Raw genomic sequence first — 23,594 nt, forward strand, 5'->3', positions numbered from 1 at the left:
ATGAAATTCAAGCCTCTGTTTAATTAAGAAGTTGAAGAAAATGATACCACAATGCCATACGTTTGAGTGAGGTATGATTGCAAAGACCATAGGCACCAGCAGTTGCACGTATGTGACTGCAGCGATGCTCTGCTGGGACACGAAATATTTTTTCTTGCAACACTACGCAAGAAATGATGATGTTACCCTACTAATCACCTTAATACACATGCACGTAGAGCAGCTCTCGGAACAGGAGGTACTGCAAGTCATCTGTTGTCCAAAGGTCGAGCCTAATCCAGGACCTTGTCTCTAGCACTGCCCAATTGCACGCAGGTAGGGAAAGATGAAAGTTCAAGTGTAAAATGATCCTTCCTCAGTGTACCTTCCCTGCTGCAGGAAAACAAGGTCATTTGGGAAAGATGAAGAGAAGACCTTTAACTAAGATGGAATTTCCTTCATGATTTGAGCCCCATCCACCTCTTCCCTGCCATTGGCTCCAGCGCTCAGCTGTTGCAGAGCTGTTTTAGCATTCGACGCTGGCAGCCAGGCTAGTTTCAGCTAAATGAACTGAAATAGCTCAGCAAAAAGATCCACCGAGCACGGATGTGAGAGGACTAGCGGGAACACAACAGCCAGTGGCCCGATCTTCTGTCTGACGCTGCAGCGGAGCCTCAGCCTGAAAGAAGTGTCATGCACAGGACCACTCTGCGACCAGCGCCTTTTGCAAGTAGCCAGGAAAAAGCCTTTATGTTTAAATAAAGGACTTGGCAGAGAAAAATCACTTCCTCTCATTTACTCGCTCCACATTGAGTGAAACTTCAGTTGAATTAAGAGAATGGGTTGTTGTCCCCCTCTTCCCCCCCCACCAGTCTTTCAGTGTGGTTTGCTTTTTTGACGTGAAGATAGCTATCCAAAAGTTTTATAAGCTTGCTTTTTCTTTATCAACTAAACATGCTAAAGTGCTCAAAACTACAGAGCAGCGTACGCAACTAGCGCGCACGCTAACTGATGACAACTCCTCTGCCTTTGATTCATCAGATGCTGAGACCCCTCTGGCTCAGGACAAAAGGTGGGTCTTCTCCTGCACAGCTTCACCTTGCCCAGATGAGTCCCAGCTGTGCCACGATGTTCTCTGCCACCCTCAGCAACAAATATTTTGAACTTTTTTCCCAGCAGGAACTCTACCCTACACTGGAACAGCCTGTAAAAATTAAATAACTAGTTATATGTTGTAGACTACACTTATTCCAACCAGTTAACGTAAAAGCTGGCAGTGAGACGCAGAAGATCTCCTACAGCCAGCTCCCCATCTTCAGAGCAGCAGGGGAGGAAGAGGGGCCGCAATGCCCGGACAAAGCTCCAGCCCTCTTCTCGCCGCTACGCAGCCAGCCCGCGTGCCTCGACAGGCACTGCCCAGCAAATCCAGCTCCGAGAGAGCTTATTAGAGCAGGCACAGCAAGGCACAAAGCCAGCTGGGATTCGGAAGCAGCGCGGCTCAGCCTGCACAAAGCTATGCTTTTGCTAGTAAGCCCTCCAAGAACTGGCAGGTAGACTCTGCGGGGAGCCAGCTCGGGGGTCCGCGGGCCCCTCTGACAGTTTATTCACAAGCCACGTGATGGCTCCCTCGCTGGGGAAGGGGCAACCGCACGCGCAAGAAACCCAGCGTGTTCTGACTGCGTATTAACTCTGCACGCAGCTTGAGGTCCGAAAAGGATCAGCGAGATGAGAGCAACGCTGAAAGTTACTTTGAAAAGTTTTCTCAGCCTTTATCGTGCCTTCTGGATGACTGTTTGACTTGATTAGCCGGTGAAGAACTGCACAGCGGAACAACTCGGTACTCTCTGAACTAAGGCTCTGGAGATGATGACGACGACCTACCACATCCAGCTCACCATGCCTCCAGCATTTCCACGGAACGGGGTCTTCACCTCGTCCTCCGCAGCAATCAATCCATAGGCGCCTGGGTTCCTGGGCAGCTGCTTTCTTTTCAGTTACATCACAAATCACAGTAAATAAAAAACTCTGTCAGGGGCCTCTTCCTAAGACTCAGCCTGAATCTTTCCTTTCCCACTTTCAGCCCCACGAGTCCACAGCCTGTGGACCCAGGAGGACGCCGTCCATTATTTCTGCATCTGAAGCACGTTATCGCTTTGCAAAGCCCTTTCTTTTGTTTTGCACAACACTGAATTCCCCGCAGCATTCAGCACAATCTCTGAGCTAACGCTTCAAGGCTCCCAGACTGTCACAGCCACAGCCCTGTTATATTGGTATCAGTATTTAAAACCAGAAGGCCCCTTCCTCCAACACAATCTGCATTTCCCGGTTTATCACAAACAGTAAAAAAAAATGCACGCACGTGCGCTTGGCTCAAGGTGCACATACAAAACCAGATTCACTCATGCATCGGCCAGACAGCTGACATCCATCCTGACATTTATCTCCGTGTATGAGGAGGAAAGATGAATTACTCCCAGCTATATGACTCCAGAGTTTGCCCTTGGTCAAGCTGGTTAAGTGTCATAAATCAGCCACTGTGCGTCCTCAAATACAGAGACAGACACCTAGAGAGAGCTGGAGAGCCAGAGGGGCAGGAGCAGACTGAATTAAGTAGGCATAAACCCAACCATGTCCTAGTGACATCTAAATAAAACCCACAAGAGCAGAGCTCAAGCAATTTGCTGTATTCTGGGAAGCTGTGGTGTATTTCTAACTGTTTCAAATGATTTGTTCAACAATTAGCTGCCGCAGTTAATTCACCGCAAAGAAAGGAGAGGTCTCTTCAGTTATTGAGGTCTTCAACTCAAGATTAGCTAAAATCCTTTACCAGGAAGGCCAAACAAAGGCCACTGGTTTGGCTGGGGAGAAGCGTGCCGTGCAGGAGTTCAACCCAGATCAACTCCTGAGCGTTTCTGGCCTTCAGCTCCAGCAGCCGGCCAGAGGTTTGCGCTGAAAGTAGTTGACTAAGGAGCTATTTTGCAAGTCTGCCGACGTTGGGCATGCCCAATTCAGACAGGGTTTGTTGGGTCTTCCTCGGTACCACCAGCATATGTCACAAACCCACTCTTAGGGCTCAGATTCTCTAGAGAATGACGCTGGAGCCTAGAGTCCACCCTGCAAAGCACAGCTCCTGGCAAAGACGGGGCACCGAGGCTTTGCGTTTTTTCATTGCTCCCCAAAAAACCCCAGTAGCAGCAAGAGGCCAGGGTAGGCTTGTAAAGGCACCGCGTTCCTGAGGCAGCTGTACATACTGCCCGAAACTGCTACAGGCTGAGAAGTTTGCGATGGTTCGGTCTGCCAGAGTGGACAAAACTGGACTGCGCTCAAAGCGCTCCTCTCATTTCAGGCAGGGAGCTGACTCCAAATGGTCTTTTGGAATGACTTGGGATCCTGCACTTCTACTGGCTAAAAGGTATATGAGCTGACTGAGGTCCCCATCCCAGGTTCAGGATTCACCCCACTGAATCCCCAGCTACTGAACTCTTGGGGCTTCCAATGGCATCTTCAGACATTCTTCCACGAGCCACCTGTCCTACAGGGCAGGTAGTGGCAATAAATCTGTATGTTGTGAAGGTTTTTCCTCCTGTGTACTATACCAAGCTGTAACTCATGAAGCCAATCCACCACCAACAAATGCAGAGGCATCCTCAAAGCTTTCCCCAATACCCTGAGAATGGGATGGCTGGAAAGCCGATCCGGCTCGCCTTGCCAGGCTTCTGGTTCAGGGTTGTGCCCTGCAGTGAAGTTACACCCAGCACAGAGCGGGATACGTTAACTGGCAATCAACGCTACAACGCGACACGAGAGGCGTGGAAGGGGGAGGAAAAGCACAGCAAATGGGAGAAGAGACAACTGCACAGTTTGCTTTGGCAATCTTAGGCGGAGAATGACTTGGGAGCTTTCAGGACCATCCCAGGCTCCCTCGGTTTATAATTTTGATACAGAAAATTAAGACTTCTTGACTCTAATGGCTGGTATCCAGGTACTCCCCGTGCCAGCCTGTCACCAAGCAAAGCAGCAGCAGCTCTGGCACAAAGATGAGCACGCCTAGGGAACGTGCCAATTTCTGCCTGGTCTTTAAACCCCAGGACACCGCACTGAAGGTTTTCCACAACCTGTGGCAGAACCTGCATGGATTTATATTCCCTGTCCTGTCAATATGATCCCATTGCCTCCGAAAGGAAGAGCATGGCCAGAAATCCCACAGCCAAAGACAACACTCACTTATTTGTTTACAGGTGTCTGTGGTGCCGATGATGTCCGCCCCAAGCTACCGCAGACCTGACACAGAGTCCCATACTTGTTAAAGATGCCTTCAGCAGCTATGGACAAGGCAGCACGGATACCTACCGACCCGGCACGACATGAGCATGGCAGGTCGTGGCGCAGGAAGGTATCAAAGCCGGCCAAAGGCTCTGCGTGCCATGCAGAGCCAGGAAAGCACTCCTTGTAACGGCAGCGCTACCTACTTCCCATCCAGCTCGCCTAGGGCTAAAGCAAGGAGGCAGAAGGCATTTTTTTTTTTCCTGGAGACATTTGTTTGTAACAAAGGAAGTTGGAGACAGTCAGCTCTGTAGTGTCCCTCAACAGCTATGACCAACAACCTCTTACTAATACTCACCAGCACTTTTACTCCCAAAGGCTTTGAAGAGAAGTTAGTATGAAAAACCCTGCCCGTTTCTCTGAGTGTGGATATTCTAGCCCTGGAAAAGATTCAAACCCTGCCCTGCAATCACAGCACTGACCAGGGGAAAGCTGCTAAGCATCTCGACTGTCCTGTAGGACTAGTAAAGCTGACGATATACTACTCCTTCAAAGGTTTCTTAAGGGTCCTTGTTAAATGCGATGGCCATGAAACCATAAAGCAAGGAAGGAGACAGCTATCTTGTACAGTCTTCAGAGTCAGCCCAAAGCACACGACCTGTTTTGTACTCATCTGTTTGCAGAGGCCATGTAACTCTCTAGAAGTGGTTTTGTTTCCAAAACAAATGCTACACACTCTTCTCTGACTTGGGAAAGTAGAAACACTCCCCCCCCCCCCCACCCCCCCGCCTCCAATGCAAACAGCCAAACAGTGCTGGCCAGGCTCGCAAGCGCACGCGTGCGAGAGGGAAAGGAAACGGAGAGTCCTTCCAGCTTTCCAAAGGGTTATTGCAAACAGCAGGGAGGGAGAAGGGATTTTACACATTAGGAAAAAATACCGTGATGGTGCTTGTCCTTAAAGGGAACACTGCACAACAAAAGGCCTTGGGCTGCACCGTCCGTTTAGCACTTCCCTAATGCAAAATGTGCATTATTCGTGAGAAGGAGACCCTGGCAGCAGGGTGTATATCGCAGGCTGCAGCACAGCTCAGCGTGCCGGGTGCTGCACAAACCACTGCTCAACCACCTTCATATTTTTCTGGCCTTTGCTGTGCATCATCCAGAGCCTACGGCAAAGCCAAGGACGTCCCCACATACCGGTCTCCAGAGAGTTAGAGATATCGCATGTACCAGCTGCTTCCTCAGCCGTCCTGCAATGAGAAATCTGCAGGTCACAGATGAAGAGGCAGGCGTGCTGCATACCAGCCATCGTGCAAGGAAACAGCACGACCACGCTGGAAAATGAGTCTTTCAGCTCTCTCCCAAGAAAGTTTAATAATCTCATCTTTCACGCGCTTACGCCTCTGCTGTTTTTTTTGCAGAGCTTCCCCGTGCTGGCAGGGACGCAGCTCCAGGCGATTGGGGAAGGTTACGGGGAAGGGGGGTAGGGGGAGATGAAGCCTTCGGCTGAATTCCCACCGGCTTTGCATTATGAAAGCCATGAGCTGCAATCAGCCAGCCTTTGCGGGTTGGCTTTAACCCCCTCCTCGCTGCCAAGCGAGCATCTCAACTGACCTCCTCACAGCATGCACACACCGGTGACGCAAAGCATACACACGCTCAACTGCAAGGCAAAACAGGCAAGCACCTAAACAACTGCCATTTGCTTTCTCTGGGTGAGTATTTTCCAAGAGGTGCAAGTTTCCCCTGTGCTTGCAGTTGTGGGTGCTGCAACCCGGCCTGCTGCTCTCAAGCCTGCAGCTTAAAGGGAAAAAAAAAAAAAATTGAAAAAAAAAATATAATAGTGCTACAATCCAACCCTGCACATGCCCAGGACTTGTTACTTCAAGAAATGCCATCATTGTTCTCAAGCCAGGCAGTCCGGCGATGAACAGGCATCTGTATTGTCCACTGGCTGCCTGGAGGCTTATAGCAACAGCGCTGAAGTACGAGCTCCTAAAAGAGTATGAAAAGCTACCGCGCAAGGTCAGATCAGACTCATCTATCCAGGATTATTTGCTGATAATCAACAGTAGACACTATGAGAACAGAGGGGACAAAATGCCTCTGCCCCTGAGATCCCCAGAAAAAAAAACAACCGTCTCCAATAGAAACTTCAAATAAATCACTTCCCTCCACTCCCTGCCTCAGTGGGTACAAGAGCATCTCGCACACGTCCTCCCACACCCGGAGGGACGTCTGCGCGGCTGCTGCCAACGCAACACCAGTTATCTGCCTCCGCAGAGGGTCCCCGGGCACAGCGACCGCCCCGAGGACCCTGCTCGCTCTGAAGAGCGCAATGGCAAGGGCTGCGGGGCAAAGCCGACTTGGGCTGCAACCCAACGCTTCAGGAAGGCTTTGAAACTCCTTGGATAGGGAAATAAAGTACTCCATGGCTTGGCAGACCGGATTAGAGCACCCTGGAGAGCTTGAGACAGTCTGGTGCTTGCTTAAGGTGCCCTTTCAGCTCAGCCTGCGCACCAGTTCACCCGAGGCTCAGGGTTTGGGGCAGGAATAAGTAAGGGGAGTGCAAGAAGTCAGGGACTCTGAAGTGAACTCCAGCCATGCTAACCATCCTCACGGCCAGGAACCAGCAGAGGGAAATCCCCACGGCCGGGGCAGACACTTGCTCAGCCTCTCTGGAGCTTTTTTCTGGAAACGAACAAAAGAACGGTTGCGGCGACTGCTGCCATCAAAGAGGCTGGAGTTCTGGAGGAAGACCACGCACCCTCTGAGAGCTCGGAGTCGCACCAACATCTCCTTTGAGACAGGAAGGGGGAAAGCCGGCATTTCAGTTGGTAACTAACCCTAATTGCTTGACATCAAGCCAGCCAGCCTGGGCATGCCGGTTTTCTAAGCCTGGTCCTGCACGAGGCTGACAACCTAGCGAGCAGATCAAAGTTTTGGCTCACAAATGGGCTGGAAAATATTGGTGTGCTGATTTTTCCATGAATGAGGCCACCAGTATGTGATTTTCCATGAATGAAGCCACTAGTATGAAAAGCCTGGGGCAACCAGGCTGCCTGAAAGCAGGGAGCATCGCTCGGCTCCGACTGCCACTCCAGCCTTACTTAGCTGGTTCATATTTTCTGAAGGATGATTCGGCTGAACTTGTTCCTTGACGTGAGAAAAAGGGAGGAACGCGAGTGTGGGAAAGCAAGACGATGTAACACAAACATCTAGTATGGGGGAGACACTCAAGGGACACGGTGCAGCTCAGTTAATATGCAAGGAGGCACTATAAAAGCAAAATAAGGCAGGAGTGGAAACAATCTCCTTGGTAGACACATCCCCAAGCCGTGGCACAGCTGGGAAGAGGAGCTCTCAGCATCCACCTCCAATCCCAGGCTTTCACCGTAAAAAAAAAAAAAGGCTGCCCCTCTCACTCCAAACAGACCGAGTCTAACATGGGAAGATACAGGGGCTTCCCTTCGCAACCTTGCAAGGGGTCTGGAATAAAAATACAGCTGGCTTCGTTCCCCATTAGCAGTTAATTTCCTCAATCATTTTCACAGAGGGAGAAAGAGAAATGCTCATGATCTAAGAGATGAAAGCAAATGAAAATAAGCCTCATAAAACCTGTGCTGCCCTGAGGGAAAACTGCCCCACGACTTTCATTGGGGAATTATCAAAGGCCCCAGACTGGTGGGGGGTTGTTTGTATTTTATAAGACAGATGCTTTAGAGAGTATAAGTCCTCAAATAGCTGAGATTCCATTCTGCTGAACCTCCAACGAGACTAGAAAAAGAAACAGCTGATCCCAGTTAGTCCGGCCTGGGGATCCAGCTTAGCCACATCAAGACAGAGGACTGAAGCAAGGCACGGAGCCATACGAGCACTGCTAAACTTCTTTCCAATAAGATGCCACTGCCCCAAGCAAAAGCAACCACACGCTTGCTAGCATGGCCGCAGGAAAGAGCGGAACGAAGCTAAAAAATCTCATTCATTTCTATTGCAACATAGAGGCTGGGGTAGAAGGCGTTGACTCATTTAGCCTGAGAACAAGAAAGGATTGCTCCTAAGAGACTAGTTTAAAAGAAGGATGTTTAGTGCACGTTCTGCTTTGAGTCTGGGAGAGTGGGTACGGAACTTCCCACACTCAGAGCTCTCTTTCTTATCGGAAAAGGCCTAACATAAGCTCAAGAGCAAGAAGTGTTCAGAGAACGGGCAAAGACTTACTTTGCTTCTCAGCAGGGCTGCAAAGCCCACACCGGTGCCCTTGCTGCCACCAAACCTGCGCCAGCCGGAGATGGGCATCCTCTGCGCTGCAGGCTCTGATCTCGTGTGATGCTGGAAGCCTTGGTCCATGCTGACTTCAGGAGGGGAGGCAGATGTTCGGAGGATAAGGTTGTTTGGAATGCTTTACAATCAGCATCTTATTTACTACGGCTGATGGAAACCCGTCTCTTCAATACTGAACCAACCATCATTTTCCCTAGTGACAAACCACCCCCTTCCCCGCGCTTACAAACACCTTTCCACACTGATCCCCGTCGGGTAATTAATTTCAGTCCACCTAGCAAATAAACCCAAGATACTCCAAAAAATCACCCAGCCTCATTACGACGTGGATTCAAGGAGTGGATACGCATAAGCCAGTAGACAGACACTAACAATGAATAATTAAAACAAAAATAAAACCAACAAAGGATCTAAGACCTGAAGAGAAATTACATGCTTGGAACAGCCACCACCACGTTTAATCTTTCACAACCAAGGTGTACGAATAGGAAAGAAGTAAAACTAGCTCTAGGGCACACGGCTGTTGCCCCTGGCTGGTTCATCTTGTGCACAGAAAAACATGTCGTGTACTACTCGCCCCCAGAGGTTCGGCTGTGGTGCCAAGGGCCGCATCTCTCCGCCTGGGAGAACAGCACTCTCTGGAGCGCAGGAAGGGAAGCGCAAGAGAAAGCTGAGGAGCCCTGAAATCACTAACAAGAACAGAGCTATTCAATTGCTTGAGTGACTCCTGAAAAAAACACCACCTCCAGCCCCCTCAAAGGTCTTGGTTACTTGATTTGCATCCTCGTTGAGCCCATGCAAGCAAGATGTGCAAGAGTTTTAGCTAAATAACCGCTCGCAGCTCATGCTGAGCTCAAACTGGACTGTAAATTCCTGCTTTCTGAAGGAAAAAAGCCCATGGGCTTGCTGTGAAATGAAATTGCTCCCTAGAGGCATGCGAGTGCTGCAGCTCTTGCTCTAGATCATCTGAGGTTTAAAGAAGCTGAGAGCTTGTGCCCATTTCACCAGCGTCCACTTAAGATCTCAAGTAACCGGTGTTGGTCATGACAGCAAAGGGATCCAGTTAGCTCCAGCCAACTCCCGCAGAACGAGCACCTTTCACAAGAGAAAAGCTTTGGATGCAAAGCAGCTCCTAGGCCTGAGGGGAAGGTTAGCTTTGAAATCGCAGTAACGGGTCAGGAGGCTGCAAACAGGCTGAAGGTTCTCCCACCATCCATGGCCTCCCACCATTCCTCCTCCTGCACGTTGAAGGCTGGAGAGAAGCCATGGACAGATGCCTTCGGGCTGGAGTCCCTCTACTCCAATGCCAGCATGCAGCAGAATAAATGACTTCTAAAAACAAAGCCCTGAAGCTTTTCACACCATGTAATGGTCAGTCCACATGAGCTGCTCTACGAGGGGAGGAAAGCAGCCATGATGAACAGGCTAGATTTCATCTTGCTTGCTTTGTTTAGGGCATGTATATGTCTCTGGGTCGGAGCTTTCTCGCAGTGCCTCATCCTGCTGGGTCTTGCACTGAGGTCCAAACCCTCACGGACCAAACTCAGCCCCGGGGTCGGCAAGCACCGCAGCTCCTGAGCTCCGTGGGAGCGGTGCCCACTTGCTTCAAAGGCAGATTTTACCCTGTGTTTATACCAGCCTACGAGGCATGAAAAGGCCTAGGAGGTCACACATCCACCGCTGCAATTTCAGGCAGGATCAAACAGAAAAGCAACAGCTGGGCTGAGTGAGCAAGTCCAGGTTTAATTACAAATGGTTTTGGTAATAAGCAAAGGCAAGAACAAAGCCAGTGAAAAACCTCCCTTTTTCTTCCTGGCTCCTGTTCAGGCCGTGTAGAAACAGCTGCCTAGAGGAGAATCTCAAAAAAGATCCACCAACTATGTGGGTTTTTTGAGTTTTCAGGACTGCCACAGAAACACTTTGACAAGCAGCAGGGACCGACGGGCGGATGGGAGCCGCTCACGCCGAAGAGCATGGGTCTGTGTAGGTATTTCCCAGCCTGTAGCTCAACCCCCCCCAACCCCTGGCCACTGCGTCTCAAGGCACACGTGCACGAGTACACGCACACAGTCATTCTGCAGTAAGCTGCGCGGAGGATTTCATTTGCTTTAACATCCTCTGAATATGAAATGGTGTTGCAAAATAGGATTACTAGCGCAGAGGATGATGGAGCCAGCTCGTGGGTCCCCGCCTGGCCCGGGGGGAGAGGGCAGCAAGCAGCAATAAGAGCTCTGGGGATGCCCACAGAGCTGACTGACCCCTCCATTAGGTCACGTACTTACAGCCAGGAGCTGCTCTTGCTGCCCCCAAAAGGCCCAGGAGGGGTGGTAAGGATGGGAAACAGGCCCTAAAACACATAGGCAGGTGAGAAGGTGTAGCAGCGTGGGTGGAAGGCTTTTTTTGAATACCGGGAGCCTTCCACCCGGTTTTTGTGATAGCAAATTAGAAGAGATCGGTGGATCCCCTCATCACATCCGAGACCTCTGACAGCATCTGTGAGAGCCTAACACAACCTAAGAGCACTACGGAAACATTGCTGGAAGAGAGAACCAGCCCCAAACCCCTCCAACCAACCGATACCCACTGCTGACAGACCGCTGCCTAGCTGGGCGTCACGGGAGGACACGGTGGGAATAATGGGAAGGCTGGGAAACCATCACATCCCTGGGAACCAAGGGCTTCTGACCTTTCTAGCAAACCCTGCTGAGAGAACTGGGTGGGTTGTTTTGTACTCATGGCTTTAATTACAGCCAAGTGTTTAAGTTATTCTCCAACCACCCCCATGTCCCTCACAAGCACAAATCTAGCTTTTTATAGCACATCCGGTATGGATGTTAAACACATTCAGGAAATGCACTTTCAGCCCCAAACATCCCTTCCCCTGGACCAGTTAGGCTGCAAGGGTTCGTAACGTGGAGATGGGGAACCGGATGTTTGGTTTTGTGACCGCTGCTTTCCTGGATTACTTCTGTCTGTTTAGAGAAGGGAAATTAAATAAATGCAGGGTAGGCTGGCTGCATCCAGAAATAATGCGAGCTGCTTGCAAGGTGAAGAAAGAAAAGCCAGATGGAGAGGCCACTCTTAGCTGCTTGAATTCCCTACACACAGGGCAAGGCTTTTTTTTTTTTTTTTTTTTTTTTTGAAATAGCTGACAAAGCTCCTGGGGGCTAACAATGGCTCACAGCCCAGCGGGTGTCCACAGGCACATCTACATCCAGGATCCCAAAGCACATGTTTTTTCGGTGCCTTCCAGTGATACCGACCCAGAGCAGGGCTCTCCTCTAACGCACAAGGGAGAAACGCACCCTCTCCTGCAAAACTTTAAGTAGCCAAAGGGCACCAGCAAAGAACCATCAGGCTATGCAGGGCTCCGTCGGTCCCCAGGTGCTGCTCTGGCACGTCACCGAGGCTTGTGGCTCTCTGCTCCAGGGGAGCAGGGCTTGGACAATAGCTTGGCTCCAAGTCTAAAACCTGACCTTTGTAATTTTCTTAACATAAGGGACTCGCCTCTGGCTTGAAGGAACACTGCAAGCCTGCTAGTAATTTTCTCACCTGAAAATACCCTGGCTGACTTCCCAGCTGGAAGCACCCTCCTAAGCCCAAAGGCAATCTCAGGGATCAGTCTCAGATGCTATCCCAAGGTAGAAGACTCCCTGGAGCGCTCGCAGACCAGGGGGCACACGCTGGCCAGGCTGCCCCAGACAGTCTCCTGGTAAACTCTCAAGAGCGCTGGGCAGCTCCATACGTGGATCAAAATAACCGCTGCCGCCGTATCACTGCACAAACCCAGGATATTCTGCAGCAGGTTGCGAAAGGGAAGGCACACGGGGCTGCACTGCATCAGCATTTGCTGCTCTGAAAGAAGGCAAGCCATACAAGCCCAGGGTATTTTTCCCCTCCCTTCCCCACAGCCAGGCCATCTCGTTTTCTGGGCAAGCAACTGCCAGTAGGACATCACACATCAGCAAGCTGAAGGATGACCTAATTAAGCTGCTTCCAAAATAATTGCACCGGAGGAAAGTTAAAGGAGTCCTTGAACTCATTATTTCTTATATTGATTTTTATTCCATTTTTTCCACATTTGATGCGGATCCTTCACTTCAAGTGTCTGCAGCGTTAACTCAAACTGGGCTCCGGCTATTTCTCCTGAGCGAGCAGAGCTCCAGCACAAGCAGCCATCACCTCGGTAATGACTAGGCTGTGCAGGCACACTGGCCACCCACCTCCTCCCCGGGCCAGTTGATAGAGGAGGAAACACAGATGCCAGCAGAGCAGGAGGGGGAGCAGCCCATGGGGCTCCCCCAGTGAGCCACCAAACCTGCCTGCACTCAGAGCAGCAGCGTGTTTGCTGGGGGAACTGGAAGGCAGGTCTGAAGACCCAAGACCACCAGCAGTCCGCATGACAAGGAGCTTCCCTAACTTCAGCTGCCACCTGAACCACCTCTGTGGCTGCCCAAGTTGAAGACAGGATGCCAGTCCGACTCAAGGCAAGTTCTTCCAGCAGAAAACCCCATACACAACACTTGGGTTACAATTAATGACCTCTGCAGGGACGAACCCTTGTGCGGCGTGAACAACAGCAACAAGACTACGCTCGTCTATGCATTCATTCATCTCAGGGAACGGCAGCTGTCAAGAGTCACACACACGCATACTGTGCTTTCACTACCCTGAGCTAACTACAAGCTCTGCAACACTTAGCTGGAAAAAAAATGAGTGACAATTCAGCTGCAGCAACTGAATAACAGCCTATCTCGGGGAAAGGCAGCCTCAACTCGCACTGGAGAATCGCTCTTCAGCAGATGGGAAGGACAATGTATTTATTTGATGGGTCTCGTTTCTATGTGACCAAATCGTACGCAGCTTATGTCTTCCAAATATAAATGCAAATGACTGACTTAAATAAAAATCATTGTTGGAACACAGAAGCATCTCCTCTGTTCCGGCGGAGCGGGTGATCTCCCAAGCTCATCAGGAGCCGCAGAGTGGCATGTCAGATGCACAGGGGACCTGACCTCTTTGCACCTTTGACAAACATTATGATAATCTCAGAATTAGGTGTTAGAGCTTGAACGGAAAGTGACAAATCCACATCGAATTCATATTAGAAGACATCAAAGAGGCAAAAGCATCTCTCATTCAAATGCTCCCCCAAAGAAGCCACAGCCCAGCCTGTCGTGGCTTTTTATGGTCCAGAGAAGCACCTTTCAAAGGGACTGCAGGCAGTCTCAGGCATGTTCCTTGGCTACCTGCAGTTTCATCAGGCCGCTCAAGACATTCAAAACAGTATTTCCTCACTAGGATGAATGATTTACGAGGATTGAGAAATTCGAGCCTGAACATATGAAGTGAGTCACTGGGACCCATGGGTTGCTTCTCCCGCTTCCGCCCCGCCCCCCACATTAACACACCTTCCAGGCCTAGTCTTGCTCCCGCTGAAATCCTGCGGAAAACAAACACCCATTAGCTTAAATACCACAGAGCCTATGTAGACTTGAGCGCTGTCTTTCTCACTAAGGGTCCATACCTGCGTAAAGAAACCACATACTCACCCAGAGACTGTCGGAAAAGCAGCTGGAGCTGCTGCCTGCCATTTTTCTTGCTGCTTCAGAAAAGATTTAGCTTCTTTTGAGGTTGAGTCCACTTCTTTAGTCACTCTGGTGGAGGAAAAAAGATAAACCAGAGGGTAAGGAAGAGCCATACTCACAACAGCAAAACCAAAGATCCAGCAAGGAAACGCAGAAAACAGGTAGAGGAGTTCCCCACACCACCTGCCCAGGGACCACCTCCATCAGCTGCAAGCTCAAGAACATGCATCTTGTTAAGATTTCATTCCAGTGACAAACCCTCTATATTCATGGCAGAAAAAAGGAAAAGAGTAGCTAATTAGAGCTGGGGGAGGAGGGTTGTTTTTTTTCTTTTTCTTCAAACGAACAGGAATGCTTATTCATTCAAACAGGCCTGTCTCACTAGCAGCTACTGAATGCTCTGCTCAGGTCACTGGGGGCAATTCCAGGCTCTTAATTGGGCTCTTGATTTCCTCATTTGTTGGTCAGTGAGGCAGCTCTTCTGCCACAGCTGTTCTGCCGCCCACGTCTCACAGCCCACGGCACCCGGGCTTGGCAACATCTGCAACCCAAACCAGAGCACGGAAAGTGGCTGAGGGGACGGGGAATGGGAGAGAAGGCTCTGACGAGGCAGAACGCAGAGATTTGCTCTCATTTTCATGTTAATTTTTGTTTGAGGCCCCGAGGGCGCAAAATATTGAACTTCAAAAAAATTTTAAGTCAATACGGCATCTACAGCAGGGAATGAATTACAAACATGAGAAAGAATCTCTAGAAAACCACTCAATAATTAATTGTTAGAAAGCCCCAGCTACTTTAGCCCCCATTTACAATGACCTGCCTCCAGCAACACGCTTTTCACACTCTCAGTAGCTCTTAATGAGGTGCCCCCCTTTGCCAAGCTAACAATTTTGCTCCCTTGGAGCACAAGGCTGCGAGCATCTCTGGGGCCCTGCAGCTCCGTGGGCTCTGGGTGCATCTGCTGCCGGCAAGGGTGGGTCAGGCTCGTCCCTGGTGTAGAGCATGTGCCGACGAGAGGCTGAAAACCTCATTGCTCAGAGGATCTGCCGCGGTTACAAATCAGGCTAATCACTGTTTGCCTCCTGCCCACCCACTTCCGTGTGGAAACTGGGTGATGGACGCAGAGAAAGCCAAGGACCTGCAAACCTCGCTGGGTTACTGCTGGGTTGGCAGCGAGGAAAGCGCTGTGGAGTTATTTGCGAAGCCTGGAGGCACTGATGCCCCTAAATCCCACTTGCACGCAACTAGTGCACACGCGTCCCTGTCCTGAGAGCGAATCAGCGTCTGAAGAAGCTGTTAGGGAAGAGAAACTGTTCTTCCTCAATCGCCCCAGACTGCAAACACAGTGGAAAAGGCACGTTCAGAAATAAGAATACATTCTTGTGCTGTACACCTCCTGCTCAGCCTTGTTCTGCCAGTGCAGGAGGAGATTAACCCTGTTTCGCCCCCCTGCACTGTCACATGCCTTTCAAACCGGCAGCAGTCACGCGGATAGACAAATCCCACGTTATGAATATTTAGAAGTGTTTGCTGATCAGATTGGAAAGGGGTGGGGTGGGAAAAAGCAGTTCAGGAGGGAACAAAAGCCTGGGTACAGCACTGTCACAAGTTAGGACGCCCCAAACACACCACCCAGTCACAGCCCTCGGCAAGGACAGTCACGCCAGGCAGCAGTCATACCCCGAAGGTTACTCTACGTCCACCAATTTCCTTCGGCAGAATAAACTCAGTATCTTCATGCAGCAACTAGGCAGAACTCCCCACAGAGCCCCCCCAGCCACCAGTGCCGGGTTCGGATTAAAAATAAATAGGCTGGGGGATTGTATTAAGCGCAGCATCCAAGGGGCTGGCTCCGTCCCCTGCCCAGCTGGGGAGCAGCACCGTTTCGCATGTACTCTGCAGCGTGGGCTCCCGGCACGGTCCCCCTCCTCTTGTCACCCCCCTGCCCTCTTGTACCATCAGGGCCCACCCCCGGCGTGCAGGAAGCGCAGGAGCCGCCGTGAGAAACAGCAGGCTGAGCCCAAGCACGCAGGAATTTCAGAGGCGTAGCGTAGTAACTACATGGCCTGGAAATAAAACCCTCTACGCTAGCCTTGATGCAGCCATGGGACCTGCTCCTGAGCTAGGTCTCAGCAGGTTTCTGGGACTTGAAGAGTAAAGGACCAAGAGGAGGCAGGGAAAGGAAGCCGAGGTCACAGAAAGCACGCCTCGCCGTTAACTGCGCTTTTGGGCTAAGAGATGACAGCCCAGCTCAGCTCCCACAAACTAACAGGAATCCGGCAATTAAATAGCTTAGAGGATTTGGACACACACAACGGGGAGCAGGTCTTCAAAGTCTGTGGCAGAGCTTGGATCTAAGTGTCGGGCCCCTTGGTCTTGACCTCAGGAGTACCTTCAGTCTTCTCTAAGCCAGAGACAAAACTGACTGACGTCCGTCCCACCAGTTGAGGTAAAAGGCAGGCATGAAGCTAAGATGCACACGAAAAACTTGCCAACCTGCAAGAGTAACCTACAGAGTCAGCACGCCGTTGGTTGGAGCAGCTCTTCAAGCCGCAGCTCTACAAGCCACAGCTCTCGGAGCAGGAAGATGGTCAAAGCCAGAAAGGGTGAGAAAGGAGGATCCTCCACCTGCTGAGGCCCCTCAACGTGATGCGCAGGGAGGGTCTGGCATGGCCCTTTGATGACAGACACTTCCGCAGCAAAGAAATCACTTTACTATCCAAGAGCACGAGACGGGTTGCTACTGAGGGATTACTCAGGCTTCGATACTTGCTTCCTCTGCGGCTGGGCACAGAATAGAACACTTTGCTCAATTTTTTTCTCCCCCTCTGGCCCGCCAGCAGCTGCTCTAGCATGTATTTTTGAAATTGTCCGCTGTAGAAACTGAGATGCAAAGCTGCGGGCAACCTGTTCCACCAGGACTGCCCAGCTGGGAACAGAGGAATGCGTCAGAAATGTAATTAAAAGTGACCTTTCAAGGCGATTCCATCACAAGACCCACTGATTGCCTCATAAACTGAAACAAAAGCAGCTCTGAGGCAGGCTGCCGCTGGGCCGATGCCAGCAGCGGCTTCTGCACCACTCCACCAAGAATGACAAAAGAAAGAATATTAAAGGGCTTTACAAGGTATTAATTCAGGTTGTGCACATTTCAACCTTTCCCAGATCCCAGGCCAGGAAGGAAAAAAAAAAAAATCCTCCGGTCTGCATTATTATGGGAGACAATAACTCTCCATGTAGAAACCAAAACATTTCTTGTTCTCCATGGGGAGAAATGGGAGCCATTAATCCAGCTGGAAGAAATCACAGTCATTACTAAGGAAAATTACAAGACCTTTCACTTTTAAATACTTGATAAATAACTATTTGCCTGACTGTTTACTGGGATGCTATTCACACATTGTAATCCAGGAATAAACAAGAAAATAAGTATATTGTCAGCAGTAAAACAAGTAGCTAGTGTCTCGCCCACTTGCAGACCCTGTAATCACACACAAAACCACTCGCTCTCATCACTTTCCCGTAAAGATTTCATTATACTGCTATGCTATTAAATTGCATAATAAGACTTTCAAAACGCAGAACAGTTATTAATTTTTTGAACCGTGCTGGAGCCTGGTAGCACAGATGATGCTACTGTACAAGGTGCAACTGTGAAATAGAAAGGTCTTCTATATTTAAAAGTTATTATAAGGCAAATACACTAGAAACTAGATCACTAAGTGCCTCTAATACTTACAGGTGTCCTCCTTAGGACCCTTCATCTCTGAACAAAGCTCAAAGTGGTACCCAAGCATTTATCCACCTCGCCTGCTGTTTTCACGGAATCACGGAATCTTCAGAGTTGGAAGGGACCTCTAGAGATCATCTAGTCCAACTCCCCTGCTAGAGCAGGATTGCCTAAAGCACATCCCTCAGGGCTGCATCCAGGCGGGTCTTGAAAATCTCCAGAGAAGGGGACTCCACAACCTCCCTGGGCAGCCTGTTCCAGTGCTCTGTCACCCTCACCGTAAAGAAGTTTTTCCGTGTATTTGAACGGAACTTCCTATGTTCTAGCTTGTGCCCGTTGCCCCTTGTCCTGTCAGTGGGAACCACTGAAAAGAGCCTGGCTCCATCCTCCTTAAACCCACCCTTTAGATACTTGTAAACATTAATCAGGTCCCCCCTCAACCTTCTCTTCTCCAGGCTAAAGAGTCCCAGCTCTCTCAGCCTTTCCTCATAAGGGAGGTGCTCCAGTCCCATAGTCATCTCGGTTGCCCTTCGCTGGACTCGCTCCAGTAGTTCCCTGTCCCTCTTGAACTGGGGAGCCCAAAACTGGACAAAATACTCCAGTTGTGGCCTCACCAGTGCAGCGTAGAGGGGGAGAATGACCTCCCTCGATCTACTGGCCACAGTCTTCCCTATGCAGCCCAGGATGCCATTGGCCTTCTTGGCGACAAGGGCACACTGCTGGTTCATGGATAATTTGCTGTCTACTAGGACCCCCAGGTCCTTCTCCGCAGAGCTGCTTCCCAGCATGTCCGCCCCTAACCTATACTGGTACTTGGCATTCTTCCATTTTGGTGCCCAGCTGCGAGTACATTACTTCCATCTTCCACTGAAGAACTTCTCACCCTTCCCTTTACATTTACCAACTGCAGCCCGTGTGCAGGGAAGAGGCCCCAGTTAGGTACACTGGGTACCAAGCCACAGGAAGACAACCCACGTGCTGTCATGGGCTGTCCCAGAAGCTGTTCCACAGTTCCACCAACTTACAGTACTGAACTGCAGCATCCTAATTTAAGAACAAGGGTTTGATCTGCTCCCAGCAGTCCCCTCAGCCACATACGCAGCTAGAAGGAAGGAGGAATACAGGCTAAAACGAGCACCGCATTCACACAGCTCCAGCTAATCTGTGGGGCTTAAAACCGAATTGTCGTGCTTCGGTTCAGTGGCAGAGTAAGCCTGATACGCCAGTTTTTTCTCCTGCGTTCTGGTCTTTACACCAGGTGCAGAGTTCCTAGGTGGGAAGAGGAAGGGCCCAATCCATCACATCATCCCACTCCTGCTCCCTTGGCACAGCACATCACCCACACCCCGGGATTCACCCCAGCGCAAGGGTCAGGCGCCTCTGCTCTAGCACACTGAATCCAGTCCTGTTTGCAAGAAACAGAAGCGGGGTGAGGGATGCCAAGGGCGCAGCGCGTCAGGGAAGTGCCCAGCTCAGCAGTGAGGTGCCCTGCGAGCCCTTACGGAAGCTCATCAGCAGAGCCACATCCTTGCAAGGACGGGAAAAGGGTCTCGGAGGCAGGACAGGGGAAGCTGGGAAAGACAAACAGCCACATCAAGAAGGCTTGCAGGCTTCTGCCCATAGCCTACTGTGTAATAGCAACCTTATGTATCCCAAGTGCCAAAATCTTTCCAATTTACCCCCAGGTGGCTCAACACAACTGCACTCTCCTAACCAAAATGCCTGGTGCACATCCTGATGAGAAAACACGTGGTGGTATTTGGGTATAAGGGGACTTGAGGCTGAGAAGATGGTTAAGATCCCTTATCTCAGCAGCACAAAGGTACCATCTCCCCTGACCTCCATGCTGAGAAAGGGAGAGTGAGAGTGGAATCTGAAAAAAGCCAGCTCTTCACCACTCGACTCAGGACACACAGCCCTCACTTGGGAAACCTGCCCCAGTTTAGACCTGACACAATTATAAAACTTTCCACATGATCTTAATGTTGTTAGCTCTGGGGAATCACAGACCAAGGCGGGGGAAAATGAGGCTAATTACGCTTTTCCAATATTCCCCATCTGTGTCTAGCCTCATTAAGTAGTCCTCCAGCCTTCGGGAATGATCACTTGAGGAGCAAGCAATACTCATCTACTACAGGGGTCTGTAAAAAAAAAACAAATGCCTTCTGAGCCAAGAGGAGTATTTTGTCTGCATATTTTTTCGGTGGGCTCGTGCGCTTGAGCTGCCACGTTCTGGGTGCCTTCCACAGACAGATGCTGCAGCCTGCAAGATCCTGAAGCCGCAGGAGCGCACATGTTCAGCGCCTTCCAGCAGAGGATTAAGTCCTCACACAACTGAACCTCCAGGCCACATCTGCCGGCACACTGGGTACGCATTTATTTTATGCTGGATTACCTGGTGTAAAGCAAACAGAGCTAAAACTGACAGCTCCCCATCACTTTTCTAATTTCAAAAGCAAAATATTAGTTTTCTCCCTTTCAGAGAAAAACCAACATTCCCCAAACCAGGTGGGAGAAGCTGTTCCCTGGGAAACTGAGCCTGTTCCCTGAAGCAACACAGACAAGACCAGGCTGGAGCGACTGATAATTTTGTGGGCTGTCTCTCTGCACAGAAGCTGCTGGCTGGTTTTTAAAAAGAAACAAATCTTATCAGAGGCTCTCCCGGAGGCAGGCGAGGGCCAAGCTGCCTGCCTGGTGCTGCTCCTCTCCAACCAGTCTTGCCCAAGCTGCATCTCAAACCAATTCGTCTGAAAACAAGCAGAGACGAATGGTATTTTAACATCAATAATGGATAAAAAGTACTTTTTGACATCCACGTCCTAACCTCATAAGCCTTGAGGGAAATGACCAATTTTCCATCATCTCCTGCATGGCAAAGACTCTGTGACAGATGTAAAGAAAACATAGGGACAATGCTGCCACCTAAGATGCTGATCAAGCTGTCGGGCCCCTCTGGGGCTTCTGCTTGCTACTTCCAAAAAAGGGTCTCTAAATCCCAAGGGGAGTAGCACTCCAATGACCGAGCTCCCACTGGGGCTTGCAATAGGTAGAGCACATCAAACGCGGCTCCCTGGAGTCCCTGACCCACAGGGCTTCACCTTCCCCTTAACTGGAGCTTTATCCACCCCAGTTTAAAATATCTCCAAACATCGGGTCTCTGCTTGCTTCTTCAGATAACTGTTCCCTTGGCCAGCCCCAAATCCCAACGAGCGCTTTGCATTTCAGTCTTTGAGGCATCCTGTCGTTTTTAGTTGTACCTCCCAAAAGGATTAACTTCAAATTATGGAACGCACCCGGAAGCCGAGCAGCTCAGGTGAGCAGATGGTGTGAGTGCGACATTCCTCTGACCCTGTCAACCACGACTTGCAAGTATGCCCAAAGCAAGACAGACCCCTGCAGCCCCACAACTCCTGCAAAGCAGCGCAGTGTTCATGTTGCAGGACTCTTCTCCCGCCAAGGTAAGGAGTATTGTAGGTCTGAAGAGCCAGGGGTTCAAAATTCAGAACTTAACAGCTATGAACACTGGACACAAAGGTTGCGCAGATCGCAACAGGAGCCAGCACACGCTACAAAGGAAAAGCATCCCCATGGGGAAAAGGCCAGGCTGAGCTTGACTCGGTTTGTAATGTGTTAATGAGATAGTAAGGCAGAGAACAGCTTTGCTTTCCCTTCGGGCTAACACAGAAACCCTCCTGCTTCAGAATCTCTTAGTTACAGAAAAAAAAATAATCCATTTCGCAAGCTGCACTTTCCGACAGGGGAAACCCCAGGCCCAAGGGCTGCAAAGCAAGCTCTGCCAGCATCTCACCAGACATCAAAAGCCCCTTTCTGAGCCTGGAGCTGTCAGGAATGAAGCAGCAGCTTGGAAGCAAGGGAAATATGGCAAGCAGCAAAACGCTGGGACTGGATCTGAGGCCCCTGCGACGAAGGCATGAACAGAGGGACAAAAGATCCCCTTAACGAATAGCAAAAGAGCCCCTGTGAGACCTGAATAGGTCACTAAGCGCCTTCTGTTTCCAGATTTTTAAAAGTCAGGAAGTTGTCTGAGAGCCAGGTACAGAAACAATGTCTCCTCCCTTACCTACTGGGGAAGGGTGGGGTTTTTTCTTAAATATTTCCACAGTAACTACACATAACACAGGCAGAAAACACTTGGAAGAACCTGAAGATGGGAGAACAGTCGGCCATGCTTCTCAAAGCTGATGGGGCACCCAGATATCACAGGTTTGAAAGCCCTCGAATTGCCCAAGCTAATCTGGAGGACAAGCCATCATTTTGGAGATGCTCTGAGACTCCTCCCACCTTAGGAGATCCCAGCTGAGCCTTTTCCATCACACTGATTACCAGCCAAAACGCACAAACGAAGCCGGCACACACCAATTATTTCCTTAAAAGCATCAAAACCGTATTAGGAGCGTAAGATGCCTTTCAGGTGGGCAACTGCTCAGTCACTTTGGGATTTTCGAAAGCATGGTAAGATAAAGGAGGAAGACAGGAGTCAGCACGTCGGTGAATGCCAGGTAACGCGCTGGACAAAGCTGGCACTACTGTGTAACACTTTGCAAGTCACAGCCCCTCTGCGCTTTAGTTTCCCCATCCAAGCAGAAGCCTCATCTGCACATCGACTAATGAAAATCCTCAACAGGATTTTCGTTAGGCCGTTCCCCTTCTCAAAGCACGTTAAGCAGACCGTAACATGATTTACTTTAGAAGCAAGTGCTCTGGCTCAGAGTTCTGGCTAGGTTTCTCACACTGTTTACAAAGTTTTAATTTCTGCAGCTGCCTTTGAGGAAGGCAAATGCCTAACGAGTGAACCAGCACACAACACAGCTCCTGCTCGCACTTAATGACCTCATCTCTGGGCCACCGTCGTGCCCATCGGCGTTGTACAACATTAGGATTCCCCAAGGAAATTCTGAAGCATCAGGGAATGGATGCAGACAGAAGCATCAGGGAATGGATGCAGACAGAGGAAAGGTTATCCAAACGTGCCCCCGAGACCCTTTCATTCTTAAGCGTCTTTTGAAAGGTAACATATTTTCACTTACTGGCTTAAGCAAAAAAAAAGAAAAAAGAAAAAAAAATCAATAGCTGTTTTTTAAATTGGAAAAGCCAATATAAACTGTGGATAACCGAGGCACACTCTGACCTCTAAGAATAACAACAGCATAAGGACAGGAACAGGCTGCTGCCTACACCCCGTTTTGCCAAGATCAGCACTTTGGTGCTTGTTTGTAGAAAAGCAACCAGGCACTTTTTAGACTCCCAGCTCTAAACAACGGTCACATCGATATTCCATGTAATTCTGGGTGGTTTGATTTCTCTTATGGTCCCAAGGCATCATTCCCAGGCTCCTACTGATCAGATTAAATTTCTGGAAAAATCTTAAAAGCCAAGGTTTTTGCACTGTGCAAGCCTCACTGAGGAAGTGGGCTATCACTGGAAAGTGGCTAGAATACATTTCTCCAGAAATCCTCAGCCAAGGAGGACTGAGGATAAAACCCTGTGAACATCTAGCATCACCGGTCATCAACACGAAACCGAAGTCCTCAGAGAGGCCAGACTTCGGAGCAGCTTTTCAAGGGGCTACTGAAATTTGTCTTACTTTTCCTAACACTTCCCTGCTACTGTAGACAAAGCCATTGCAAAAATCACATCAAAATAGGACGAGTGATTTCTTCCTCTGCCCCTATTAGTTCAGTTCATTGTCTTCCATATCTAATCTGAGCACACCCATCTATTTCATCTGGTGG

At 49.9% G+C, this 23,594-nt stretch overlaps 1 protein-coding gene across 1 annotated transcript in view; it reads right to left on the minus strand.

The window, feature by feature from the left end:
• The window catches only part of CFDP1 (craniofacial development protein 1), a 71,429-nt gene that overhangs the window by 35,547 nt on the left and 12,288 nt on the right, over positions 1-23,594 (minus strand). The window contains exon 5 of the mRNA XM_063334194.1: positions 14,076-14,180. Coding sequence (XP_063190264.1) covers positions 14,076-14,180 — 105 coding nt within the window. The remainder of the gene's footprint in view (positions 1-14,075; positions 14,181-23,594) is intronic.

Source organism: Chroicocephalus ridibundus, chromosome 4 (genome assembly GCF_963924245.1).
Source record: "Chroicocephalus ridibundus chromosome 4, bChrRid1.1, whole genome shotgun sequence".
In the NCBI taxonomy this organism is placed as follows: Eukaryota; Metazoa; Chordata; class Aves; order Charadriiformes; family Laridae; genus Chroicocephalus; species Chroicocephalus ridibundus.